This window comes from Anabrus simplex, chromosome 1, assembly GCF_040414725.1.
Source record: "Anabrus simplex isolate iqAnaSimp1 chromosome 1, ASM4041472v1, whole genome shotgun sequence".
NCBI classification, from domain to species: Eukaryota; Metazoa; Arthropoda; class Insecta; order Orthoptera; family Tettigoniidae; genus Anabrus; species Anabrus simplex.
In genome coordinates, this window is record NC_090265.1 from 151,943,777 (window position 1) to 151,967,604 (window position 23,828).

Sequence of the window (23,828 nt, forward strand, 5' to 3'; positions counted from 1 at the left end):
TACAATACTGAAATGTAGAAAATAATGATAATAATAACAACAATGTGTTGCTATTGATTATACGTCACACCGACACCAGCAGATCTTATGGCAACGATGGGATAGGAAAGGGCTAGGACTGGGAAGGAAGCGACCTTGACCTTAATTAAAGTTCAGCCCCAGTATTTTTCTGGTGTGAAAATGAGAAACTATGGAAAACCATTCTTAGGGTTAATGGGGTTCGAACCCACTATCTCCCGAATCTGGATACTGGCCGCACTCAAGCGACTGCAGCTATCGAGCTTGGTCTTGGGAATAGAAGGACGAGGACTAATCCACCACGCCGTTGAGGTCTAAGTGTCATGGACACCGTTACTATGGGAGCAATGGCATCGGTATTCTTATTTATGAACCTCACTCTGCTACAACACACGCAGACTTTCATTTTGTTTAATATTTTTTAACAGCGCTATGGGCAAATATATGGAAATAATAAACCTTGACTGATTGTACGTGTACGATTCTTGTGGGTACAAACTTGCATTTGGAACATGATGGGTTCGAATTTAACCGTCGCCAGCCCTGAAGAAGGATTTCCATGATATCTTTTTTTTTTTTTTACACTAGGTAAATATCGAAAATGTACCTTAATTAAAACAATGGCCGCTTCCTTCCCAGTCTTAGACCTTTCCTTTCTCATCGGCGTCAAGAGCCACGTACAGTAAGTGTGGGCCATATTGGTTGTGCTGCTTGACCGTTCAGGCCGATTTTATTGCGCCAATGAAAGTCAGTTTGCTTCAGCACGACGGGCTTTATTATTATTATTATTATTATTATTATTATTATTATTATTATTATTATTATTATTATTATTATTATTATTAATGGTTAGCGTGCTGGACTTTGGTCACAGGGGTCCCAGGTTCGATTTCCGGCAGGGTCGGGAGTTTCAACCATCATTGGTTAATTTCTCTGGCACGAGGGTTGGGTGTATGTGTCGTCTTCATCATCATTTCATACTTATAATGACGCGCAGGTTGCCTAAGGGTGTCAAATCGGAAGATCTGCACTTGGCGAGCCGAACATGTCCTCGGGCACTCCCGGCACTAAAAGCCATACGCCATTTCATTTCATTATTATTATTATTATTATTATTATTATTATTATTATTATTATTATTATTGGCTTTACGTCGCACCGACACAGAGAGGTATTATGGCGACGAAGGGATGGAAAGGCCAAGGAGTGGGAAAAAAACGGCCGTGGCCTTAATTAAGGTACAGCCCCAGCATTTGCCTGGTGTGAAAATTGGGAACCACGGAAAACCATCTTCAGGGCTGCCGACAGTGGAGTTCGAACCCACTATCTCCCGAATGCAACCTCACAGCCGCGTGCTCCTAACCACACGGCCAACTTCTTCTTCTTACGATTATTATTATTATTATTATTATTATTATTATTATTATTATTATTATTATTATTATTATTATTATTATTAACCTTGAGGTTTGAACCTCACTGACATTCGTATGTCAAGCCACGTAACTACTCTGGTCGACCTTATCTATACCTTTAGTGCATGTGCAGTTAGCCTATGAGATTTGAAACCGGTTTTCTTCCTCATTTACGTTGATATTTTGAATCTAGTGTAAGATCCTACCTACAGATTTCGTTTATGACCCAGCGCGACGTCTGACTGTGTAGTGAAATGTCACGCTTTTCCACTCCATGCCACCAGGCCTTGGCAGCGCCCCCTTCGGCTTGCCAGTTTTCGTCAGGCTACACTCGAGAGCAGCTGTTCCCAAAGAAATCTCAGGCATGGAACGGCTGACTGTATCACTGCTCCTCGTGATGTTAGCCGGAGCTCCAACAAGACAGCAGGAGACTCTGGACTGGTGGCAAACGACTGTTTTGTATCAGATATATCCGAGATCGTTTAAGGACAGCAACGGAGATGGCATTGGAGATCTAAATGGTGAGTTCTATGGTTGTTTCCACTTTGAACTTAGCTTTCATTCAGAGTATCGTCATACTCGTTATGGTATCGTGTTGGGTGGGTCGTGTGCTAATTAGCTGTGCAGGCGGAAAAGAGAAACCATAATGAGTTGGTAAAGGCCTGTTAGCCACAGTACCGCATCTTTGCCTCAGTTCCCTGACAGTTAAGCTGCGTGATACAATTCCTCTTACAATCTACAATATTAATGTAATAATATTAATGTAATAATAATAATAATAATAATAATAATAATAATAATAATAATAATAATAATAATAATATATGTTGGGTATTCAGCCCGAAGGCTGGTTTGATCCTCTGCAGCTCCGCCAACAGCTGTCATAAATAGCATAGGCGTCACTGAAGAGGCGTACTAGGGAAATGAGGAGTGAGGTAGTTTCCCGTTGCTTTCCTCACCGAGCCAGCCGTTGCTATTACATATCAGTCTCCAAGCAACCCTATGAGCGATATCTTTACACCATTCATAACAGGGACTGGCTGCATAAACAATGGTATTACTAGCATCACTCATACCTCATTCACTTTCATATTGTCAAAGCCAAGGATGAGACTGAGACAGATCAATGAAAGTAACAAATTTGATATAGCCCATACCAGAAGATATAGTGCACTGTAAACACTACATCTCGCCAGCAAAGGCATATGATAATAATAATAATAATAATAATAATAATAATAATAATAATAATAATAATAATAATAATAATAATAATAATAATAATAATAATAATAATAATAATATATTTATTATTCCTATTTTTATTCCTCTTGTGCGTGCAGTCTTCCTGATGTCCATCCTATGTGAAAAGTGTAACTGTAGTGGTTGGTAATGTAGTGTTTTGTGTCTGTATGCAGAGACAAACAGACCGGCCGAAATCCGTGACCCGGACGGGAATCTAAACCCATAACCCTCTGAACCGAAGGCTGCGGTTTCAGGAGCCTATTATTATTATTATTATTATTATTATTATTATTATTATTATTATTATTATTATTATTATTATTATTATTATTAAGTCATCCACGGCACATACAGCCCACTTAAGGCGTTGATCTGACAAGAAGACTACTAGCCAGGCTGCAGATATAGGAGCTCCGTGTGGTCAGCGAGGCGATATTCTCTGCCATCAAGTCCATTGCCTCTCATACCAGGCAACTCCTCAATTGGTCTCACGAAGCTGAGTGACCCCTGGTCCAGTGCTTAGTCCAGCATTACCATTCTTGGACTACATGAACTCGTGTCTAAGAGACAGATATGGTATATATGCACAATGGGAATGGACGACATTAATAATAATAATAATAATAATAATAATAATAATAATAATAATAATAATAATAATAATAATAATACCAAGCAGAATGACCGCACGTGTTAACTCACTACGGATATGAAGCCAAGCCTTGCATTCGGAAAACGAGTGGGTTCGAACTCCACCGTCGGCTGTCCTGAGAATATTTTCAGTGGTTTTCTCATTTTCACTTCCAGGTAAAGGCCGGGACAGTTCCTATTCATAGGCCACAGTCGATTCCTTCCACCTCCTTGCCCAGTTTCATTCACCATCATTCATTTCATCTTCATTAGCTCCTCGACTGAAGTTTGGCGTCAGGAAAAGCATCCGGCTATAAAAACATGTCATATAATTTCATCTTACATCATCTCCAATCCCGTATTAGAAACATCTAATAACAACATCATCATGTATATGTATATTGTGTCGGTTAGTTCCACATCATTAAAAACTGAGTTTGACCATCGTCGTATTGGTCAACTTCGGTGGCGGGGTCATTTGAGGCGAACGGACGAGGATAGATTACATCGCAGAAAATTAGCTTCGGCCAGGACGGGTAGTCTAAGGGTAGTTTCATTCATTGATTTAGTCTTTATCTCCTCATTCCAAGTACCCTGCTGCCGTTGTTCCCACCTGCAACCATCCTCGCTACTTTTATGTCCGTCACTTCCAACTTAGGAGTATGATAACCTGAGTCCACCCAACTTATACTCCCGTACAGTAAAATATGTCTGAAAACTGACCGACAGACACCCGACTTCTTTCTTACAAAATACCTTTAATTACAACTGCGAGTCCCTAGGAGAATACACATTAAGAATACTTGAAAAGATCCACCAATTTAGTATTTCCTACCAGACATTCAGTCCTCTTATGTTTCTTCGCTACTAACATCACTTAGTCTCGTAAATGTTAATTTGCACATCTTACTCGCTGAACCTCTCTTCAAGCTAGACGGCTTTCAATATAGTTGCCATGAATACGAAGTCGTCTGCGAAACTGCTAATAATAACAATAATAATAATAATAATAATAATAATAATAATAATAATAATAATAATAATAATAATAATAATAATAATAATCGGTTACCTGGATGTTGGTCTATTCGTGACTGTCCACCATCAGCTGTCAGAAAGCGAAGGTGCTAATGAAGAGATTTACTAGTGAAATTGCTTAGTGTTGCTTTTTTACACCGAGCCAAAAGGTAGGCATACAGTTGCATAGCAGTCTATCAAGCCCATTGGAATGCATTCACCATTTGAGTCTACAACTGAGTCCCATACCATTCAACACAGGGACTTTCTGCATAAGGGGTTCTACACCTTCCCAGCTGTTCTAGCCTGTACCAAAAGATTTAGAGCAGTATATCACCACAGATATGCCTTGGCTTAGCCTAATAATAACTCATTTCACGTGCTACTGGTTGATCCATCTCATATTCAAGAAGATGAGATCTTAACCGCATAGCATGGTTTCATCGCCCACGATACCCCCTGCCTGCCGTAAGATGCGACTAAAAGGAAACCCACGGGCTCTCAACTTGGAAGCGTGGGTAGGAGACCACGGGACCTTTAGCTGAGTCCTAGCATTGCTTCCACTTACTTGTGCCAGGCTGCTCACTTTCGCCTATCCTATCCGACCTCCCTTGGTCAACTCTTGTTCTTTTCCGAACCCGACGCTATTAGGTTACGAGGTCTAGGCAGTCTTTCATTTTCACGCCGTTCGTGGCCCTTGTCTTTCTTTGGCCGATACCTTCATTTTTGGAAGTTTCGGACCCCTTCCACTTTTTTCTCTCTGATTAGTGTTATATAGAGGATGGTTGCCTATTGTACTTTCTCTTTAAACAATAATCAACACTGAAGCAAGAAGCAGTGATTAAGTAGCTGACTAGTTTGTCGCAAGGGACTCCTATTTGGCAGATATTTACGTTAATGAGAACATCCATAGAACACATACATCCATCCATCTTCATTATAACTTTTATGCCTTTCAGCGTTCAGTCTGCAAGCCTCTGTGAATTAAGTAAATGCCTCCACAATCCTCTATTTGTAACTAGTTCTGTGGCTTTGTTTAGCTCTATACCTCCTATCTTAAATTATTAAGATCCGAGTCTAACCACTGTCCTTTTGGTCTCCCTCTACTTCCCTTACCCTCCACGGCCGAGTCCATTATTCTCTATGATCCATATAAACTACGAACAACAAAGGTGATAGATTACGCCCTAGCCTAACCTCTGCTGTAACTAATATGAACCAATGTTGACAATTGGGCTGCAGGGTGAACTGATGGTAGAATAAGTTCTTGGTTCAAGGCACTTATTGTTGGGAAATCAGAAGAATGCACATGCCCGGTGAGGCACGGGGCGAAGGGGTTTTGACCAGCAGAACCAGTGACGCAATGGTTACCACAGCAACTCCGCTACTACCCAGGCGACTTTATATTATTTTCTACAGGCAGCTCTTCGCTCTCGTCAGTTGTAATCCAGCAAACTGCAAAGTGTGAGTCCATGTTTTCGTGTAGCAGATAAGAGCAGATAAAAGCCGATCTGTCTGGGCAAAACAGGAAGTTCGTGCTTGCAGGCCACATTCCTCATTCTTACATTCTTCTTCTCTCTACACAGTACAGGATTTGTATCAGACTGCCATCTTTCACCTTTATTGTTCATCGTTTACATGATCATTTGCTATAAAGTACAGAGTGGCAGGGAGGGATTCGGTTAAGTGAAAATGAAGTAAACGCTTCAGCCAACACCGATGACTTGGTCTTCCAGGCAGACTGTCCTGAAGACCTGCAATCTAGTGTTTAGGAACTTGAAAACTGGTGCAGTGAATGTGATATGAAAATTAGCATTTTAGAGGCTAAACTGATGTAAGTACGGACTAAATCTAAGAGGATTGAATGTCAGGTCAGGAATACAAAACTGGAACTGGGAGATCATTTCAAGTATTTCGTACATGTGTCCTCCCACCATGGTTGTGTAGCAAGTGAAACTGAATCGCGGTGCAATCCGTTCGCAGTTGCTCAACGGTATTCTGTAAGAAAGAAGTCAGCTGCCGGACGAAACTATCTTTATAGCGGTCAATTTTTAGATCGACTTTGCTGTATGGGAGTGAAAGCTGAGTGGATGTCTCATTAATAAGTCAGAAGTAACAGACATGAAAGTAGCGAGAATGATTGTTGATACAAACAGGTAGAAACAATGACAAGGGTACTCGAAATGAGGAGATAGAGGCCAAGTTAGGAATGAAGTCGTACCCATAAACCGGCTTCTGTGGTGGGGTCGTGAGAGGCAAATGTTGGAGGATAGTTTACCTACGAGGATAATGAACTCGACCATGGAGAGTAAGCGAAGTAGAGGTTAGACTCAGTTTCTCATAATTTAAAGAAAGAGGTATGAAGCTACACGCTACGGATTGCATAACTAATACTGAATTTGCGTGACGGTAAGTTCAAGTTATACCGTCGCGTCGGTATCCATGGTTTCCCATCTTCACACGTGGCAAATACCAAGATTGTACCTTAATTTAGACCATGGCCCTCTACCTTCTCAGACTTACTCCTTTCTTGCCCCAACGTCGCCAAAAACTTGCCGTAAAGAGGGGTTTCCAAAGATACCAATAAAAATACAAATGAAGTATTTCTAAGAAGTGACCATTGGGGAACATTGCTTCATTCAGTTTTTCCCCCTGGTCATCCGACGCAGGCAATTGGACAAAAGCCTGAGTGGATAATACACTTCCTAGAAATTGATGGCCGGCCGAGTTGGTCGTGTGGTTAGGGCCGCGCAGCTGTGAGCTTGCATTCGGGAGATAGTGGGCTCAAACCACACTGTCGGCAGCCCTGAAGATTGTTGTACCTTAATTAAGGCCACGGCCGCTTCCTTCCCATTCCTAGACCTTTCCTGCCCCATCGTCGCCATAAGACCTATCTGTGTCGGTGCGACGTAAAGCAAATAGTAAAAAGAAATTGATGAACTGTTCCAAGCTACTGTTTTATTCATAGTATCAATACCGTATTTGCTAAAGCTCGCAGTTAGATACAAAAATTAAATAATAATATCAACGTTCCCACACCATTTCACACCAGTTTTATAAGTGGATGATGACTATGGACTCATATGGTTCACTTACTAGCAGTCGTTTATCCTCAGTGAAAATGAATGAGATTACCGAGTGTAAAACTAACAAACTATTGATGTTCGTGTATGAATGACGTATTCCTCCGTTCATTTATTGTTTGTTGCATGTCTGTAAAAACTTGAGATTTCTACAAGCATTTTAATTCTATCTCAACTTTGTCCTCACAGGTATAAAGGAGAAACTAGACTACATCAAGGAGACTGGTATAGGCGCAGTATGGATTTCTCCAATCTACAAGTCACCGATGGTAGACTTCGGATACGACATCTCGGATTTCAGGGACATAGATCCTGTGTATGGGACTATGGAAGACTTCATATCACTCAAGGACAAGATGAAAGAATTGGGTAAGCAAAGTAATTTTTATGTAGTATATTTGATACTTTCAATGTTTAACACACCTGAAACTGTGGTGGTGGTGATGATGATGATAATAATAATAATAATAATAATAATAATAATAATAATAATAATAATAATAATAATAATTTCGTGTTGCTATTTCTAGTCTTGTGCAGCCCTTGTAAGACAGACCCTCCGATGAGGGTGGGTGGCATCTGCCGTGTATAGGAAACTGCGTGTTATTGTAATGAAAGATAGTGTTTTGTTGGGTGTGTGAGTTGCAGGGATGTTGGGGACAGTAAAACACCCACTCCTCGAGCCAAGGGAATTAACCATTCATGGTTAAAATTTCTGACCCGGCCGGGAATCGAACGCGGGGACCTCAGATCCGAAGAGCACTATGCTGCCATTCAGCCAAGGGGATGGACGATGTCGATTATGATGGTTGTTGTCTTGTGGGAAAATACAACGAAATAAGCGTTAAACTCTAATCAGTAGTGAAAGAAGTGGGCCAGGGATGGTAAAACTTTACCGACCAGCGTGTCAAATAACATCTTGTTTATTACATTTTGTTGCTTAGTGTGCCACCAGTTATTTTCCTTTAAAATCATCATGAAACCCTGTCATATGACTTCATTTAGGTATTACATTGCATTACATATACGTAAATCTATTCCCGGTTAGGGGCGCGCAGCTGTGAGCTCGCATCCGGGAGATAGTGGGTTCGAATCCCACTGACGGCAGCTCTGAAGATGGTTTTCCGCGGCTTCCCATTTTCACACCAGGCAAATTCTGGGGCTGTACCTTAAATAAGGCCACGGCCGATTCCTTTCCATTCCTAGGCCTTTCCTGTCCCATCGTCGCCATAAGACCTATCTGTGTCTGTGCGACGTAAAGCAAATAGTAAAAAACAAAATCTATTCGACTAAATGTTTCATAATTTTATATTGTAAACATCACAGAAAATTAAATTTTAAAAAGAGGAAAATTTTAAGAATAAGATCTATTTTTGCTTTAACCTAATAAAATTTGAAAAAATATGGCCACGGAATTGATTGTGACATACTCCTTTGTTAAAGCGTAATTTTAATAGTAGGTTTTCGACCTATGTATTACTTATTAAAAACATTAAAACTTGTTAGTTTGTTATGTGGCGTGTCGCAGAAGTCGTGTTCGTTTGTCACCGAGTGGCACGCGTGTCATAGGCTCGCCATCCCTGATGCAGGCAAAGGAAAGGGTACTGATACACGTAAAAATGAAAGGTTCTTTAGAACTCGCAAACCTACTGCCATCAGGTTTAGAACAGAACATGAATTATGAAGGGTGGTCGGATAAGAGGGATAAGAATGAGGAGCCTGCACAAGTAATTGGAAGAAATGCCGCAAATAGCTTGGATTCCCCTAGTTGTCAATCCAGTCCAAAACTGAGAGTCCTTGGAGAAAATGAATTCTGTCATTCTCCCATAAGAAATACATCCTTAAATATTTTCATTCTGAAATGTTTTCTTTCATATATATATATATATATATATCTAATATTCATTATATCATATAACTTTAAAATATCTTGATGGATAATGATCGTTCACTTTGTCTTGCACAGTATTTCAACGTTCAATTAATTAATGGCACCATTTCCTTTCTTGAAACATGGATCCTCCACACAAACGCACGACTTACAAGCTCCGCCCACGGAAATCGAATGGCTATGTGCAAATTTTAACTTTTCTCTAATTCATTACGTTTACCGTTTTACTTCTGTCAGTGCTGTAATGTCCGTTCGTGTTATCCAGGTCGGCTGTTCCTACCTGGCTACTAGCTACAGTAGGGCCCACGAGAGTTGAAGTCTGACGTTTAGCGCCACCGGCGAGAAAAAGTTGACTAATGCTGCTCGAAAATGGTCTGTTGCTATGGCAACGATAACAGAGTTGCAACATTTTAAGACGCTATCACCATGTGGGTTGGCTTGCTCTCAGTCGCTTTTGTCATTCATATTCTGACTGATTTCTTTTCTCGATGAAGTATCGTCTTCCTATTGTGTTTATTATACCGTAGTTTGTTCCTGAATTGTACAGGTACCGTTAACAATCGGCGTTAAATAATTTAAAAACTGTTAATGTAGGTAGTGTTGTTCTGTTCTGTGATCACCATGTGCATTTGTTGAGGTTATTATCAGAAACTGATGATTTTGTTAGTGATTATGAAATATTTTATATATATCGATAATGTCGGGTTCTGTCTTAAATGCTAGAATTATTAACACGAGCTTAGGAACCGGTCAAGGCTAAATGAATTGCATTAGGCCTAGGCCTACATGTTTTATTAAACACTCAGCCTGTCTGAAAGGGTGGTAGGCCGCAAATGGATTGAACTATGACAACGCAGCGTACTTCGTAGTTACAGCTTTCGCCGCTCACCTGTCAGACTTCAACTCTCGTGGGCCCTACTTTAGAGAGTTCACGTGTGGTGGTGGCTTTCGGTGGTTCTCAATTCGGGACGCTAGAGAGGCGACCGCCTGACATTGTTTCTACTTACTTGTGCCAATATCCTCACTTTCATACAAAACCTCTCTTTATCAACTCTGTAATCTTTTGACCCGTATGGAATGAAATTTGAGGGTTTGTAGGGAATCTCTTCACCGCACATTCACCATCATTACCTCCTTTTCTCCGATGTCTTCATCCTTTATTGGTCGTAACTCTTCATCCTTGATTATTATTTCGTTTATTTACCCTAGCAACAATAATTATCACCAACGCTACCACAAAGCACAGAGAGATGCCTACGTTCAGTTCGGATCAATGAACAGGGAACATCTTACTGCAAATTTGTACAGAAACATTTAAACACAATTCTCTCTCAAGTCGAGACTGATTCAGATAATGCAAATTTTACTTAGCACTCGCTCTGTGGATCAGTGGCAGAGAGTCGGCCTCCAGATCTCAATATCGAAAGTTCAAACCCGACAGAGCCAGATGGAATTTTTAAGAAAATTCCTTCAAGCTACACGTCGTACGAAGTTAGCATGTAAAATATCTCTGTTGACATTTTACCTGACAAAATCAATTAGAATGGTGATGATGATGACTGTTGTTGTTTTAAGGGCCTAACATGTAAGCCATCGGTCCCTATTATTATTATTATTATTATTATTATTATTATTATTATTATTATTATTATTATTATTATCGTATGGTGTGTACATGACAATCAAAATATACAAACATAATACAAAATATACAAATATACAAGATGGTAACAGCATCAGGACCTCACTTTTATATTTTAATATCCAAATGTTTTATCCATGTAATCACTTCTGGTGTTACTTCAAAAAATTCCTCCACAGAACCAGGAAATGCACTCTTGAACTACTGTATGTGCTTGATAGACTGCACTTGAGCACCACAGTCACAGCAGGGAGGATCTGCCCATCCCCACAGATGTAAGGCTGCGCCAGTCCTACCAACACAACATCGGATCCCGTTCAGCGTTGACCAAACAGCACGGGGCAAACTGAAGCCAGCCAGTTTCATGCTGGGGTCGGAGATATCACATAAGCCACTGGGAGACGACGTCCTCCACTCTTCTCTCCAGGCATTCCTGGGATTGAACCGAAGACATTTGAATTGAATTGAATTTATTGATCATGATTTACATGCCACTGAGACTGAAAAGTCCCTTTATGCAGCGTCTTCTTATAATACAATGCAGATTTATGAAAACAGTAACTACATTTTTATAATATTAAAGTATTAAACTAAACAAGAAACTTAAAAAGAATGAAAATACAGATACCAAAACCAGTAAGGTTAAGACATACATTATATAATAAGTAAGAAAGTAAATCATTAAGCCCTTCTGTTATTTTAGACTACATGGGTTTAAAGAATATAAAGCTAAAACAGAGAAACAATTTTCTTCGAAATATACATATTCCTGATTGTTCGACACAAGAATGCCTGATCTTAGCCTCTTGCGTACTCCTCCAGAAAGATAGATGTTAAGAACTGCTTTAGTTGGGTACAGTTAGTGTTACTTGCGAAACGGTGAAGATTAAAAACGTTAAAGATACGTGATGCAGTGCAAACAAAGGATTTGTTAAATTTAGTGGTACGATGAAGGGGAATTTGAAGGGTGGTTTTTGTAAACCTATTATCTCTGTTATGTACCGACTCCATAGGACATGAGAGGTCCAAAGCTGTCTTCCACGCTGGTTTTCTTGATTTCAGCCTAGTTGTAGTGTGCTGCTTTATATCCTGATGTATAGGAAGGGCCTCGTTCTTCGCTATTCTGCACCATAAGCTAGTAAGTGCTTGTTGTCTTATATGAGGGGGAGAGATACTGCAAAGGACAGGTAACCATTGCAATGGAGTTGAGTACAGCGTGCCGGATACAATACACATAGCCAGGCGAAGTTGGATATTAATTAGATTGCAGTGAGAGCTATTTAACTATATTCTGGCGCAATACTCAGCTGTAGAATACAATATGGCTAAGGCGGTAGTTCGCAAAGTATTGGCGGGTCTTAAGTTTGGCGGCTGTTTTTTCTATGTGACTTCGATATGTCAGTGATCTGTCTAATGTTACACCTAGGTATTTTGGTGTACTATTGTATTTCAAAAGTTGATTCCTGAACCATATTTTAGGTTGATAAGTAGTCTCTAAGTTGTTGAGATGGAATGCGGCTACTTCCATCTTCGAAGGACTTGGCAAGTCTCCACTTCCTAAAGTATTCATCCATCACCCGTAGATCTTCAGACAGTATATCCTCAGCCTCCTTGAAAGTAGATCTCTGTACCGTTACGTTTATATCATCGACATAAATGAATTTCCGAGATGTCGTTTCTGATATATCATGGATGTACAAATTGAACAGTATAGGGGCTAAGACTGAACCCTGCGATAAGCCATTATTCAATTTGTGAAAACTACTCCTGGAATTTTCAGAGAATACCTGGAATAATCGATTACACAATGCATTATCAATTAGAGTAATCACCTTAAGACAAGGTACAATCTTGATGAGCTTCAGGAGGAGACCCTCTCTCCAGACAGTATCATAGGCCGCTGACAGATCAAGGAAGACAGAAACATTTTTAAATTTCTTCTCAAAGCCAATCTCCAGATATAATGTTAAAGCAAGGACTTGGTCGCTACAGTCTCGCTTTGGGCGGAACCCAGCTTACTCTATTGGGATCAGTGTTCAATTGCAGGAGCTATCCTGTTCAGAATTAGCCTTTCCATTAGTTTATATGTAACACACAGTAGCGAAATTGGCCTGTAGGTCTGGGGTAGAGAAGGGTCCTTTCCTGGCTTCAGTATCAAGATGATTTTGGTTCTCTTAAATACTGGGGGTACACGTCCAGAACGCAGTATACTGCTAAAGAAGGACGCCAGCCAGCGTACAGTTGCGGGGTCACAATTCTTTAGTAGCTCTGGATATACATTGTCAAATCCAGCTGCTTTACCATTCTGGAGGGACTTCAGGCCATGCTGTACTTCCTCTGGAGAAAATGGTCGAGAGTAGATGGTATGAGGTTCAGTTTCTTGTCTTAACCGCTTGAGCTCAGATCAAATTTTTCTGCTGTATTTCTTATCTTTCATGGGCCTGTATGAGGAGACAATGTAGTTGGCAATGTTCTCTAAATTTATAGATGATCATTTTCTTGCTGGCTTGTTTGATGAGTCCAATTTTCGGATAAGTGACCAAGCTTTCCGGCTTGAGTGAGTAAAGCTGAGCCTTTCAACCGATTTGTTTCACTTTTCTTTCCTGCCGCTGTCCAAGGATGCCAGCAGTTCAGTAGCTTTCTCATGACTGTTGTCTTGTTCGTACTCTTTGTATATACGGCTAGTTTCCTCACTCCACCCAGATATGTAATCTTTACGGAATCCTCTCGGACCTCGCTTAGCAGCAGCTTTTATTAGTCCCACGAAACGAACGTAGTTCTCAGGAGATGGTTTTACCCATCTTATGTTAGCATCAGTGTACGAGGAGTACAATTTACAGTCAGCTTTCTGAAAATTCCACCGAGCTTTAGGTTTTGATCTAATTATTGGGATTTGCAGACCGATTTTATAGATTATGGGCCCGTGTTGGCTTCGTGGGAAATCGTTCAGTACTTGCCCTTGGGTTTGTGAAGATTGGGTCGTTAGTCCATGTGACATAAAACACAATTCAGGAGAATAATCATGATCCCATCGTGCTGAATGGAATGTACCTTTGTCCTTGGCGCCATACATCAGTGTCCGGTTACTAATATCTATCCATTGGAATAGTCTATCGCCATTCTCATCGCTAATCTTATAACCCCATAATGTATGATGGCTGTTAAAGTCACCTAGGATAACACTATTTTCGGTGGGTTTTAGTGTGATAGGGTCTGGCCAATTAACCATTGGTGGTTTGTAAACGTTCGTGATAGTAATATTTTGAACCTTGACAGATGTGGTGAAGATATGCATGGAGTCTGATGGCAGAACTTCATAGTTGTCAATATCGTTCTTCATATAGATGGCGGTGCCATATTTAGGGTGGTGAAGTCCGGTAGTTAGTTTGTACCTAGGTATTTTCCCCTGGTAATTAGTTGATGTTCATCTTCACAATGAGTTTCCTGTAACACCAGAATATCAACAGAATGATCCAGAAGTATGTTGGATTACTTTTGGCTGTATTTATACCCTCAATGTTCAGTTGACAGATGGTTAATTGAGGGCCTAGTGTCCATGTGTAGGATGCTGCGCCCTGAAAAGGGATAACTCTTTGATTGTCATTGCCGTGAGGTCGATGAGGACAGTACGGAGGCATCTAGTCTCTGTTGCTCGCTTAGCACCACCCGGGGGTCACGTGTAGGGCACTGTGAGGTTAAACCTACGGACGTGAGCAACTTCAACTCCCATCGGCCCCTATTAATTAGAATTCAGCAATAGATCGCCCAATAGAATCTTGGTTTCTCCGTAACCTGGTAGAGTAAAATGGAATGTTGAATTTCACACAAAGGCTGCCTGAGCGTGAAATCAAAATGTTATACATGGTAGCTGAAACGGCACTATATTGATATTATTATTCGTGGCCGTCTTTACACTTTATTGGGGTGGGCATTAACATGGATTTAGCACGGTTTTACGGCCGGAGGCCTTTCCTGTCACCAATCCTATTTGCAGAGATGTGTTCAGTTTTGCGTGTTTCTGTGGAATTAATTTGTAATTAACGTTGATGAATAAAACTGTGTCCGACTCTGTGTTGTAGTGGTTGGTGTGATTACTGCCACCCACGGAGGTCCGGGTTCGATTCCCGAACCCGAAATTTGAAAAGTGGTATGAGGACTGGAACGGGGCTTCCTCAGCCTCGGGTTGTCAACTGAGTAAAGAGGGTTCGATTCCTACGTCAACCATCCTCGAAGTCGTTTTCCGTCGTTTCCCACTTCTTCTCCAGGCAAATGCCAGGATGGTATCTAATATAAGGCCACGATCGCTTCCCTCCCTATCCCTTCCAATCTTCCCATCATCCACAAGGCCCCTGTTCATCATACTAGGTGAGGCCACGTGGGAGAGGTAAGTTTACTGGTCCTCCTCCTCGGTTGTATCCCAACCAAATGACTCGCGCTCCAGGACACTGCCCTTGAGGCGGTAAGAGTTGAGATCGCTCGCTGAGTCCGGGGGAGAAACGAAACCTGGCCGGTAAACCTAATGGCGTGTGACCTCCGAAGAGGCCTGGTGAAGGTCTTTCGATTTGACGCTGTATAGGTGACCTGCGCATCTGTGAGAACGGGGCCCTACCTAAAATGAAATCTAATGCCTAGCCATAGGAATTAACTGATGAAAGTTAAAATCCCCGACAAGCTAGGGAATCGAACCAGGGGCCCCTTAAACCAAAGGCCAGCGCCCTAACCATTTAGCCATGGAGCCGGACGGCGGAAAACTGACTGAATAAAAAATAAAACTGTATAATGATTATAATAATAATTATATAACAGTGTCAGAATCCTTGTGTGGATTGTCAACATCGTGGCCTTCGATTCAAAGGTTCCTGGTTTCGGATCCCTGCCGGGTCGGGGATGTTAGCCACATATAATTAATTCTTCTGACTTGGGGACAGGGTGCTTGTGTTTGTCTCAATACATAAATCTTCATATATACCCAACACATCATACTACCAATCACCTCAGAAATACGCGATACTGATTACATCCTACCACGTGCCCACATATATTTGGGCGTCAGGAAAGGCATTCAGATGTTAAAGATGGCAAAATCCACGTATGCGATACGGTTCGCACTCGTCCCCCGCAGGGTATGGTATGGGGGGAATAATAATAATAAGAAGAAGAAGAAGAAGAGGAGGAATAAGAAGAAGGAGAAGAAGAAGAAGAAGAATATCCTCATCATAGCAGTAATAGGGTTAACATCAGTTAAACTGGTCATATAAGACAAATAGAAATAAGTAGAGGGAATGGATGCTTCGTTGTGCTTCCCCTTAAAGCAATAATCACCAGCACCATCTCCAACGTCAATAAGGGGTAAATAGTCCTTGAAAACAAAAAGGATGTCATTCCCTGCTCTGCTGCTCCACTGCACGACCTAGTATGACAGAGATTTTGGACAGAAACAAAACCAGCGCAACTAATGGGATTCATTTTATTGAATTTCTTCGCGGTATGTGAAGACAGTTCTGCAACATTAAGCCGTTTCGCTAGCAATACTGAAAGGAAGTTCTAAATTTCTAAGGAAACAACAAGGTTACTAGAACTTAAACTAGCACATTGAAGTGGTCAGGCGGGAATGCTTCAGGGAAAGAGACTCGATAATGAAGAATAATAGGATCGAGCGCTTTGTGCGAATGGGGTCGCGTAGCTGTGAACTTGCATTCGGGACATGGAGGGTTCAAATCCCACCGTCGGCTTCCTTGAAGATGGTTTTCCGTGGTTTCCCGTTTTCACACCAGGCAAATGTACCTTAATTAAAGCCACGGATGCCACCTTCCAAATCGTAGCCCTGTCCAATCCTTGCGTCGACGAATACTTTCGATATGTTAGTGCGATGTTAAACCACTAGCGAAAAAAAAATGAGTAATAGGCTCCTTGGGCAGATTACGTGGGCTGGTTCCTTGGCTGAATGGTCAGCGTCGCAAACTTCGGATCAGAGGATCTTGGATTCAATTCCTAGCCGGATCTGTGATTTTAGCTGCTTCTAGCTCTTCTCTTATCAGTACACATTACTTTATTCACATAGACGAGGGCGACCCAACACCCAACAACAAACGGCACAAAGGAGAATAATAAGAAGAAGAGTAGAGCACCCTGCCACTGATTTAGGAACTCATCGGTATTTCTAAATTTGTTACTTTCTTTCTTAATCAGTTTAACCTCCAGGGTTGGTTTGTCCCTCGAATTCAGCGAGGGATCTCACCTCTACCGCCCCAAGGGCAATGTCTTGGAGCATGAGATTTTTGGTCGGGGATAAAAATGGGAAGGAGGACCAGTATCTCATCTAGATGGCCTCACCTGCTATGTTGAACAGGGGCCTTGTGGGGGGTTAGAAAGTTTGCGAGGGATAATCAAGGAAGAGGGGAGGAAGAGGGGTGGTCTTAAGTTAGGTACCATCCCCGTATTTGCCTAGAGAAGAAGTAGGAAACCTCGCAAAACAGCTTCGAGGATGGCTGAGGTGGGAATCGAACTCCCCTCTACTCAGTTGACCTCCCGAAGCTGAGAGGACCCCGTTCCACACTTCGTACCACATTTCAAATTCCGTTGCAGAGCTGGGAATCGCACCCGGGTCTCCAGGGGTGGCAGCTAATCACACTAACCACTACACCACAGAGGTGGACTAAATTAATACTGCATTTGCTTAATGAGACATTTTGAAGAGTCGTTCCATCACAATACAAACTCATAAATACTATCTCGCGACTTGTTATCACAATGTGATTGTCCGCCTCCGTACGTAACGGTTAGTATTATTAGCTGCCGCCCTCGGGGGCCCGGGTTCGATTCCCGGTACTGCCAGGAATTTAAGATTGGCAGGGGGCTGGTACGTGGTTGAAATGGGTACATGCAGCTCACCTCCAATGGGGGTGTGCCTGAAAAGAGCTGCACTACCTCAGTATGAGGACACGAGTTTCCTTTACAATGTGATTGTTAACAAAATTATTGGAAACATGCATTGTAATTAGGATTATTAACACAAATTATCTATTATCGCTCAGTACTTCAACTAACAAAACACCGTAATTTCAGTAACGCGGACGTTACGTTGGTCACATTGCTTAAATTACGCAAAAACACAGGTATATTCAATTAATCTATAACTACACATTATTTTTCCTAAATAATGAGTAATTGTGCTTCGCTTTCAAGCAGATTATTATATACAGTACAAACGGAAAAAGAAGTCTAATGATCGATTCACATCACAGAAATAAGAGGGAGATCGAAATAACATGTGACCTTGGTCAAAATATTTCTCAGTAAGTTAATTCCACAATGTAACCACTTGCAGTGCTGCTGATTAATGAAATGATCGGCGAGTGTTTGTACTCACAAGTAATTTTAATTGAGGGGCTGCCTGGGCGGGGCAGTAAAGGAGTGCTCGGTTCAGCCGTAGGGATGTGGGTTCGACTCCCCGTCAGGAAATCCAAAAATTTAAAAAACGAGCTTTCCAGTTCTGGAGGTGCACATGGCCCTGAGGTTCACTCAACCTACATCAAAAATGAGTGCCAGATTTATTCTTTGGGGTAAAGGCGGCCGGGCATAGAGCTAACCACTCTACCCCATCAAGTGCTGAGGTTACGGATAATGGAAGCCTTTATCTCCCAGGGTCTTCATGGCCTGTACGGAGATGACTTTAAAAAATATATTTAATGAAACAATCAATGCAACAACTTCGTATTTCGAAACTACCACGTTTCAAAACAAACCCTATTGGGAAAATTAGCCGCACAAGGATTTTGTAAAGTATAAATGGATTAGCTTACCTTGACTATATTTACTGTTTGCTGTCATGTGAAGGCTCATTCCGTAAAGAGGTATACTGAACTATATATGTTAAAAGATTGTCCACTTGCATTCTTGCAATAGATCAATCAGGAAACACAGTGTGATTTATGTACTGAATTTGGAGAATATTCCTGGTATTCGAGGTAGGCCCCTAATAGCAAGCCAAAGTACGATCCCTATAGGGACCACAAAGTCCTTTCTCCTTATCACCACTCCCCACGGCAATAAAGTCAAATGAGAGTAACTTTAAAGTCTAGGGTCAAAAGATCCACATGAGTCGACGCCCCGAATAAATAGCATTAAAAAACTTTACAGTCATTCTGAGACAGTACTCCAGACGAGCTACATTTTTATATTTTTAATGTTAACACTGATGCTTTCACGGCCCGTACTTGCAGACATGATATGGGTTTTGGGGCTTATACCGTGTCAGTAATACCACTACAGCTTCAACGGTAAAGCATTCTTAAATTCAAACCCTCATTATTGTAGAAGCCTTCCTCGTGAATAGTCGAGATTTTCTTCTGAATATGCGAAGCAAAGTTCTCTGCTAAACGTAAAGAGTTTCACCTTTTTTACACGGCATAAGCCCAAAAGCCCATGTCACGTCTGTTTCTACATTTGTCTTACGTTCATAACGTTTGAAGTCGACAAATTAGTAATATACTTCACATATTTCCAGGAATCAAGCTTGTGATGGACTTCGTTCCAAACCATTCTAGTGACCAACATGAGTGGTTCAAGATGTCGGTGAAGAAAGTAGAACCATACACGGATTACTACGTCTGGGTCGACGGCAAGATTGATCCAAAGACTGGAGAGAGGCAGCCGCCAAATAACTGGGTGAGTAATGATCTGTTCCCAAGATATGAATTCTAAATATATCAATCAATGGATGTCAGCTTTTTTATGAGTTGTTACGGAAAATTTGATGAAGTACATTTTTACATCAGCTATAATAAAGTAAAAACCTTCATATAGTCCAAAATTATTTGGAATTTACAGTGCAAGACACAGTTGTGTTCTGACGTTTACGCGGCCAAATCTTGAACTACTTCACAGTGTTGTGAAGCAATATCACTCGCACATGCTAGCTGTTTGGTCGTTCAGTCTTTGCAAATATATCTACTATAACATCTGTCTTGGTGCATGTCGTTGAACTCATCATATAGGTCAGGAAGCTGGAATAAAGTCAAATTTTCAATCCGTTTCCAAGTATGTTTTTTCTACACAGTTCTTTCTTTCTTTATTCGAATCAGAAGTACAATAGAATAATACTACATTTAAAAGAAACAAACTATATACACAAATATATACAAGTAAAAGGTCTACAACAATATATGTCATACAGATTCGGCCCAAAATTTGGTCACTTCAAGGGCATTTGGATTAGCCAGCACCAAGTCTTCCATTGTGCAGTTTGATGGACACAAGGGACAACATAGCAGGTGTTCAGTTGTCTGACGTTCACCACAGTCACAAAAGACCGTATCGATGGGGAAGATCCATTTCTGTAGAATCGCTCTGGTTCTACCCACTCCAGATCTAAGTCTGTTTAAGGACCTCCATGTCAACCAGTCCTCGGTGTGACCGGGAGGTAACACTTCCCGTGGTTCCATCGATTTCAAAAGGCCAGGGGTCTTTTGTTTCCATTTGGTAATCGTGGCCTTGTCCGATGATCCTTCCAGGTGTTCTGAAGATGTTAAAAATGCTTTCCGGGACTTCAATCTTCGTTGGGCTTCTACACAGTAGATGCGTAGAGTCACCTGAGCTGAGGCTCGTAATGGTGGAATACATATTATCACTTTAAAAAATGGAGCAAAGGTAATACAATTCGAAGTGATACAAGACTATTTACTCAAATCAAATATCCCTTTCATGTCTCCTTTCAGGACATTAGTCGTGACAGTGAAATAGATGCAAGTTCATTATTCAACTGTTCATTATGCAGCGCTTTCAGTAAATGTGTAAATAAAGCACAATTGCACTACCACTTTGAAACTTCACAGCAGCACCTCACTTTACAAGAGTCACCGCGGACGGAACAGATGTTTATTGTCAGGCCTTGAGACTTGAGTCTGGCGCATGCGCAGCACCCCTTACACCGCATCCACGCTACATCTCGTCAGACGACCAGAGTAAGCTCGGGCCATCGCCAGATGACCAGTCAGATAAGATAGTTCAAGATAAAAAACATCAATAACATAACAGCCGTAAAGGTAAAATCAGTTAATCAGCATTTATTTATTCATTTTGTCTACTTATAGACGTGACAATTGCCCACTACGATGCCATGCGTCTCTTACTGTAGTTATCATTGGTCACTTGTAAATAAAATTGTTCTAAATCGACTATCTCACCTGTCTTTCACTTCACTTGATTGATTGCCCGGCTCCAAGGCTAAATTATTAGCATGCTGGCCTTTGGTCACAGGGGTCCCGGGTTTGATTCCCGGCAGGGTCTAAAATTTTAACCATCGTTGGTTAATTTCGCTGGCATGGGGACTGGGTGTATGTGTCGTCTTCATCATCATTTCATCCTCATCACGACACGCAGGCTGCCTACGTCGTCAAAAGACCTGCCGGCACTAAAAGCCATACGCCATTTCATTTCACTGATTGATTGATTGATTGATTGATTGATTGATTGATTGATTGATTGATTGATTGATTGATTGATTGATTGATTGATTGATTGATTGATTGATTGATTGATTGATTGATTGATTGATTGATTGATTGATTGATTGATTGATTGATTGATTGATTGATTGATTGATTGATTGATTGATTGATTGATTGATTGATTGATTGATTGATTGATTGATTGATTGATTGATTGATTGATTGATTGATTGATTGATTGTCATATCGAAAGTCACTAAGTCGAATGCAGTTGTGTACCATATATACCGTAGCTATTTTTCTGTAACATCAAATTTTAAAAGATGTCTGTGTTGATTAGTTCGCAAATGAAAACTAACAATGTAATGAGTTATCTAGGCCCAAGCTGAAAATATGATCGTTCTCGGGATTAGAACTCAGACCCCCAGCTATGGCATAGCTAGTCTACAAGAGAATGACAATTCGGCTGTGATGTTAAAATAGCTGTTTACGGAAACACCTGCAGAAACTATAAACATGAAATTAATTCACCGAACAATGTGCAGGTAGGCAGGTAGGCCCTGCTTCAAGACTGCCAGTTTGCTATAGCTGTAACAATGACAACAACTCGATAGATTGATTCCTCCAACAAGTGACGTGCTAATAGCTTACATGTTATTCAGTAAATGAATCATCTGATGGCCACCATGGATAGTTCTAGAAATATTTGAATAGTCTTTCGTTCCTTATTCAACTCCATTGACTATGGGAATCGACAGATCATCCAGGCTCTATTTGCGACTTGACAGAGGATTCAAGGTCAGATGTTTTCCTATTACAACGTGCAGATCCTCTCTTTGGAATTCAAATTCGTGACAATAGCGTTGCGAAACGAGTACAATAGTTAGATCACTATGTGTTATTTCTAGAGTTGTTGTGGGCACCCTGACTGACTTTTTTGTTGTTTTTGTTTGTTTGGAGGTTTCCTGTTAACATGTAAGTTTACAGGTGACATTTACACTGCACAATAATCTGGATTTGAACCTCAGCCCTTGCGGTGAAAACTCACAGCTAAAGTTTTTGCTACACTGGAATATTTCTTCTCCATTCGTGATGACTTGCAATCTCTCGCTCGTACTTTGTTTGGCAGACACTCATCCAGACACACACACATCACATTGAAGTTGAACAAATTAGCTTCACTGAGCTCAAAGTCAAGAGCCTTGGCAGCCAGCCATGTCCACTGCCATGTATATAGGCTACCTAGCATTTCCTCCACATAGTGTATTCTTAGCTACCTTCAAGATCTACAGTCGTGTGCAGATCACCTGCTCCGTACATCTTTGTTATCAAAGTATAATTTACTTATATAGACGAAGTAAATATTATGAGGTATGTTTCAGAAAGTGGTTCTTATTACTGTGCATTATTATTGAGTTTGATGTTATATTTGAAACAAAGCATTAAAAATTTGACCATATAAAAGGAGCAATTGAGTGAATATCAACCATACAGGTAATTTGTTATTAAAATAGGATGACATAAACGGGTGTGAATTTTGTGATCGTGGTGAATGTTATTTTAAGGGGCAAAGCAAGGTATGTCTCAGAATCTCCCTCTACATTAATAATAAAAGAAAAAGAAAGAGACCCAAAGAATGAGGTACTGTAGTGGTGATTATTGTTTTAAGTGGAAGTACAACTGAGCAACACTATCAACAATGGTCAGATAGGAAAGAGGAACAAAGTCCAGTCGTTCTAAAAATGAAGGTATCAGTGAAAGAAACGGAAGTGCGTGAAAATGAAAGACTCCCTAGGTCTCGCAAACATAATACCAACAGGGCCAGAAATGAACAAGAGACTCTCCGCCGTTATGAACGAGGCAGCTATCTCACCGTCAGGTACCATCTCAGCCGTTCTCAAGCAGGCTGTGCGGACCTCGAATCAGCCCTCATATCCCGGTAAAAATCCGCGACCTAGCCGAGAATCGATCCCGGAGCTTCCAGCTACAAGACAAGCTCGCTACCCGTGGGTCAGCTCCCTTTTCCAGCATTCGTGTATTAATCCTATAAGTGCCATGTGTTTTGCTCTGTGTTAATAAAAAAATTTCAAATTTGACCACTGCTTAACAACTATCACTATTCTTATCTCTGCTAATGCTAATATTGAGATTTAAGTAATGTCTCCCGAAGGCTTTCGGAAATTGATGAAATGAAATGTCGTATGGCTTTTAGTGCCGGGATATCCCGGGACGGTTCGGCTCGCCAGGACAGGTCTTTCTATTTGACACCCGTAGGCGACCTGCGCATCGTTATGAGGATGAAATGATGATGAATACAACACATACACCCAGACCCGTGCCATTGGAATTAACCAATTAAGGTTAAAATCCCCGACCGGGCTGGGAATCGAACCCGGGACCCTCTGAACCGAAGGCCAGTACGGTGACCGTTCAGCCAAC

The 23,828-nt window shown here is 41.1% G+C and overlaps 1 protein-coding gene across 1 annotated transcript in view; it reads left to right on the plus strand.

Moving 5' to 3' along the window:
* The first annotated feature begins 1,717 nt into the window (after positions 1-1,717).
* Positions 1,718-23,828, plus strand: part of LOC136885191 (maltase A1) — a 96,299-nt gene continuing 74,188 nt past the window's right edge. The window contains exons 1-3 of the mRNA XM_067157613.2: positions 1,718-1,954; positions 7,598-7,777; positions 19,448-19,608. Of these exons, the coding sequence (XP_067013714.2) occupies positions 1,798-1,954; positions 7,598-7,777; positions 19,448-19,608 (498 nt within the window). The 5' untranslated portion in view covers positions 1,718-1,797. The remainder of the gene's footprint in view (positions 1,955-7,597; positions 7,778-19,447; positions 19,609-23,828) is intronic.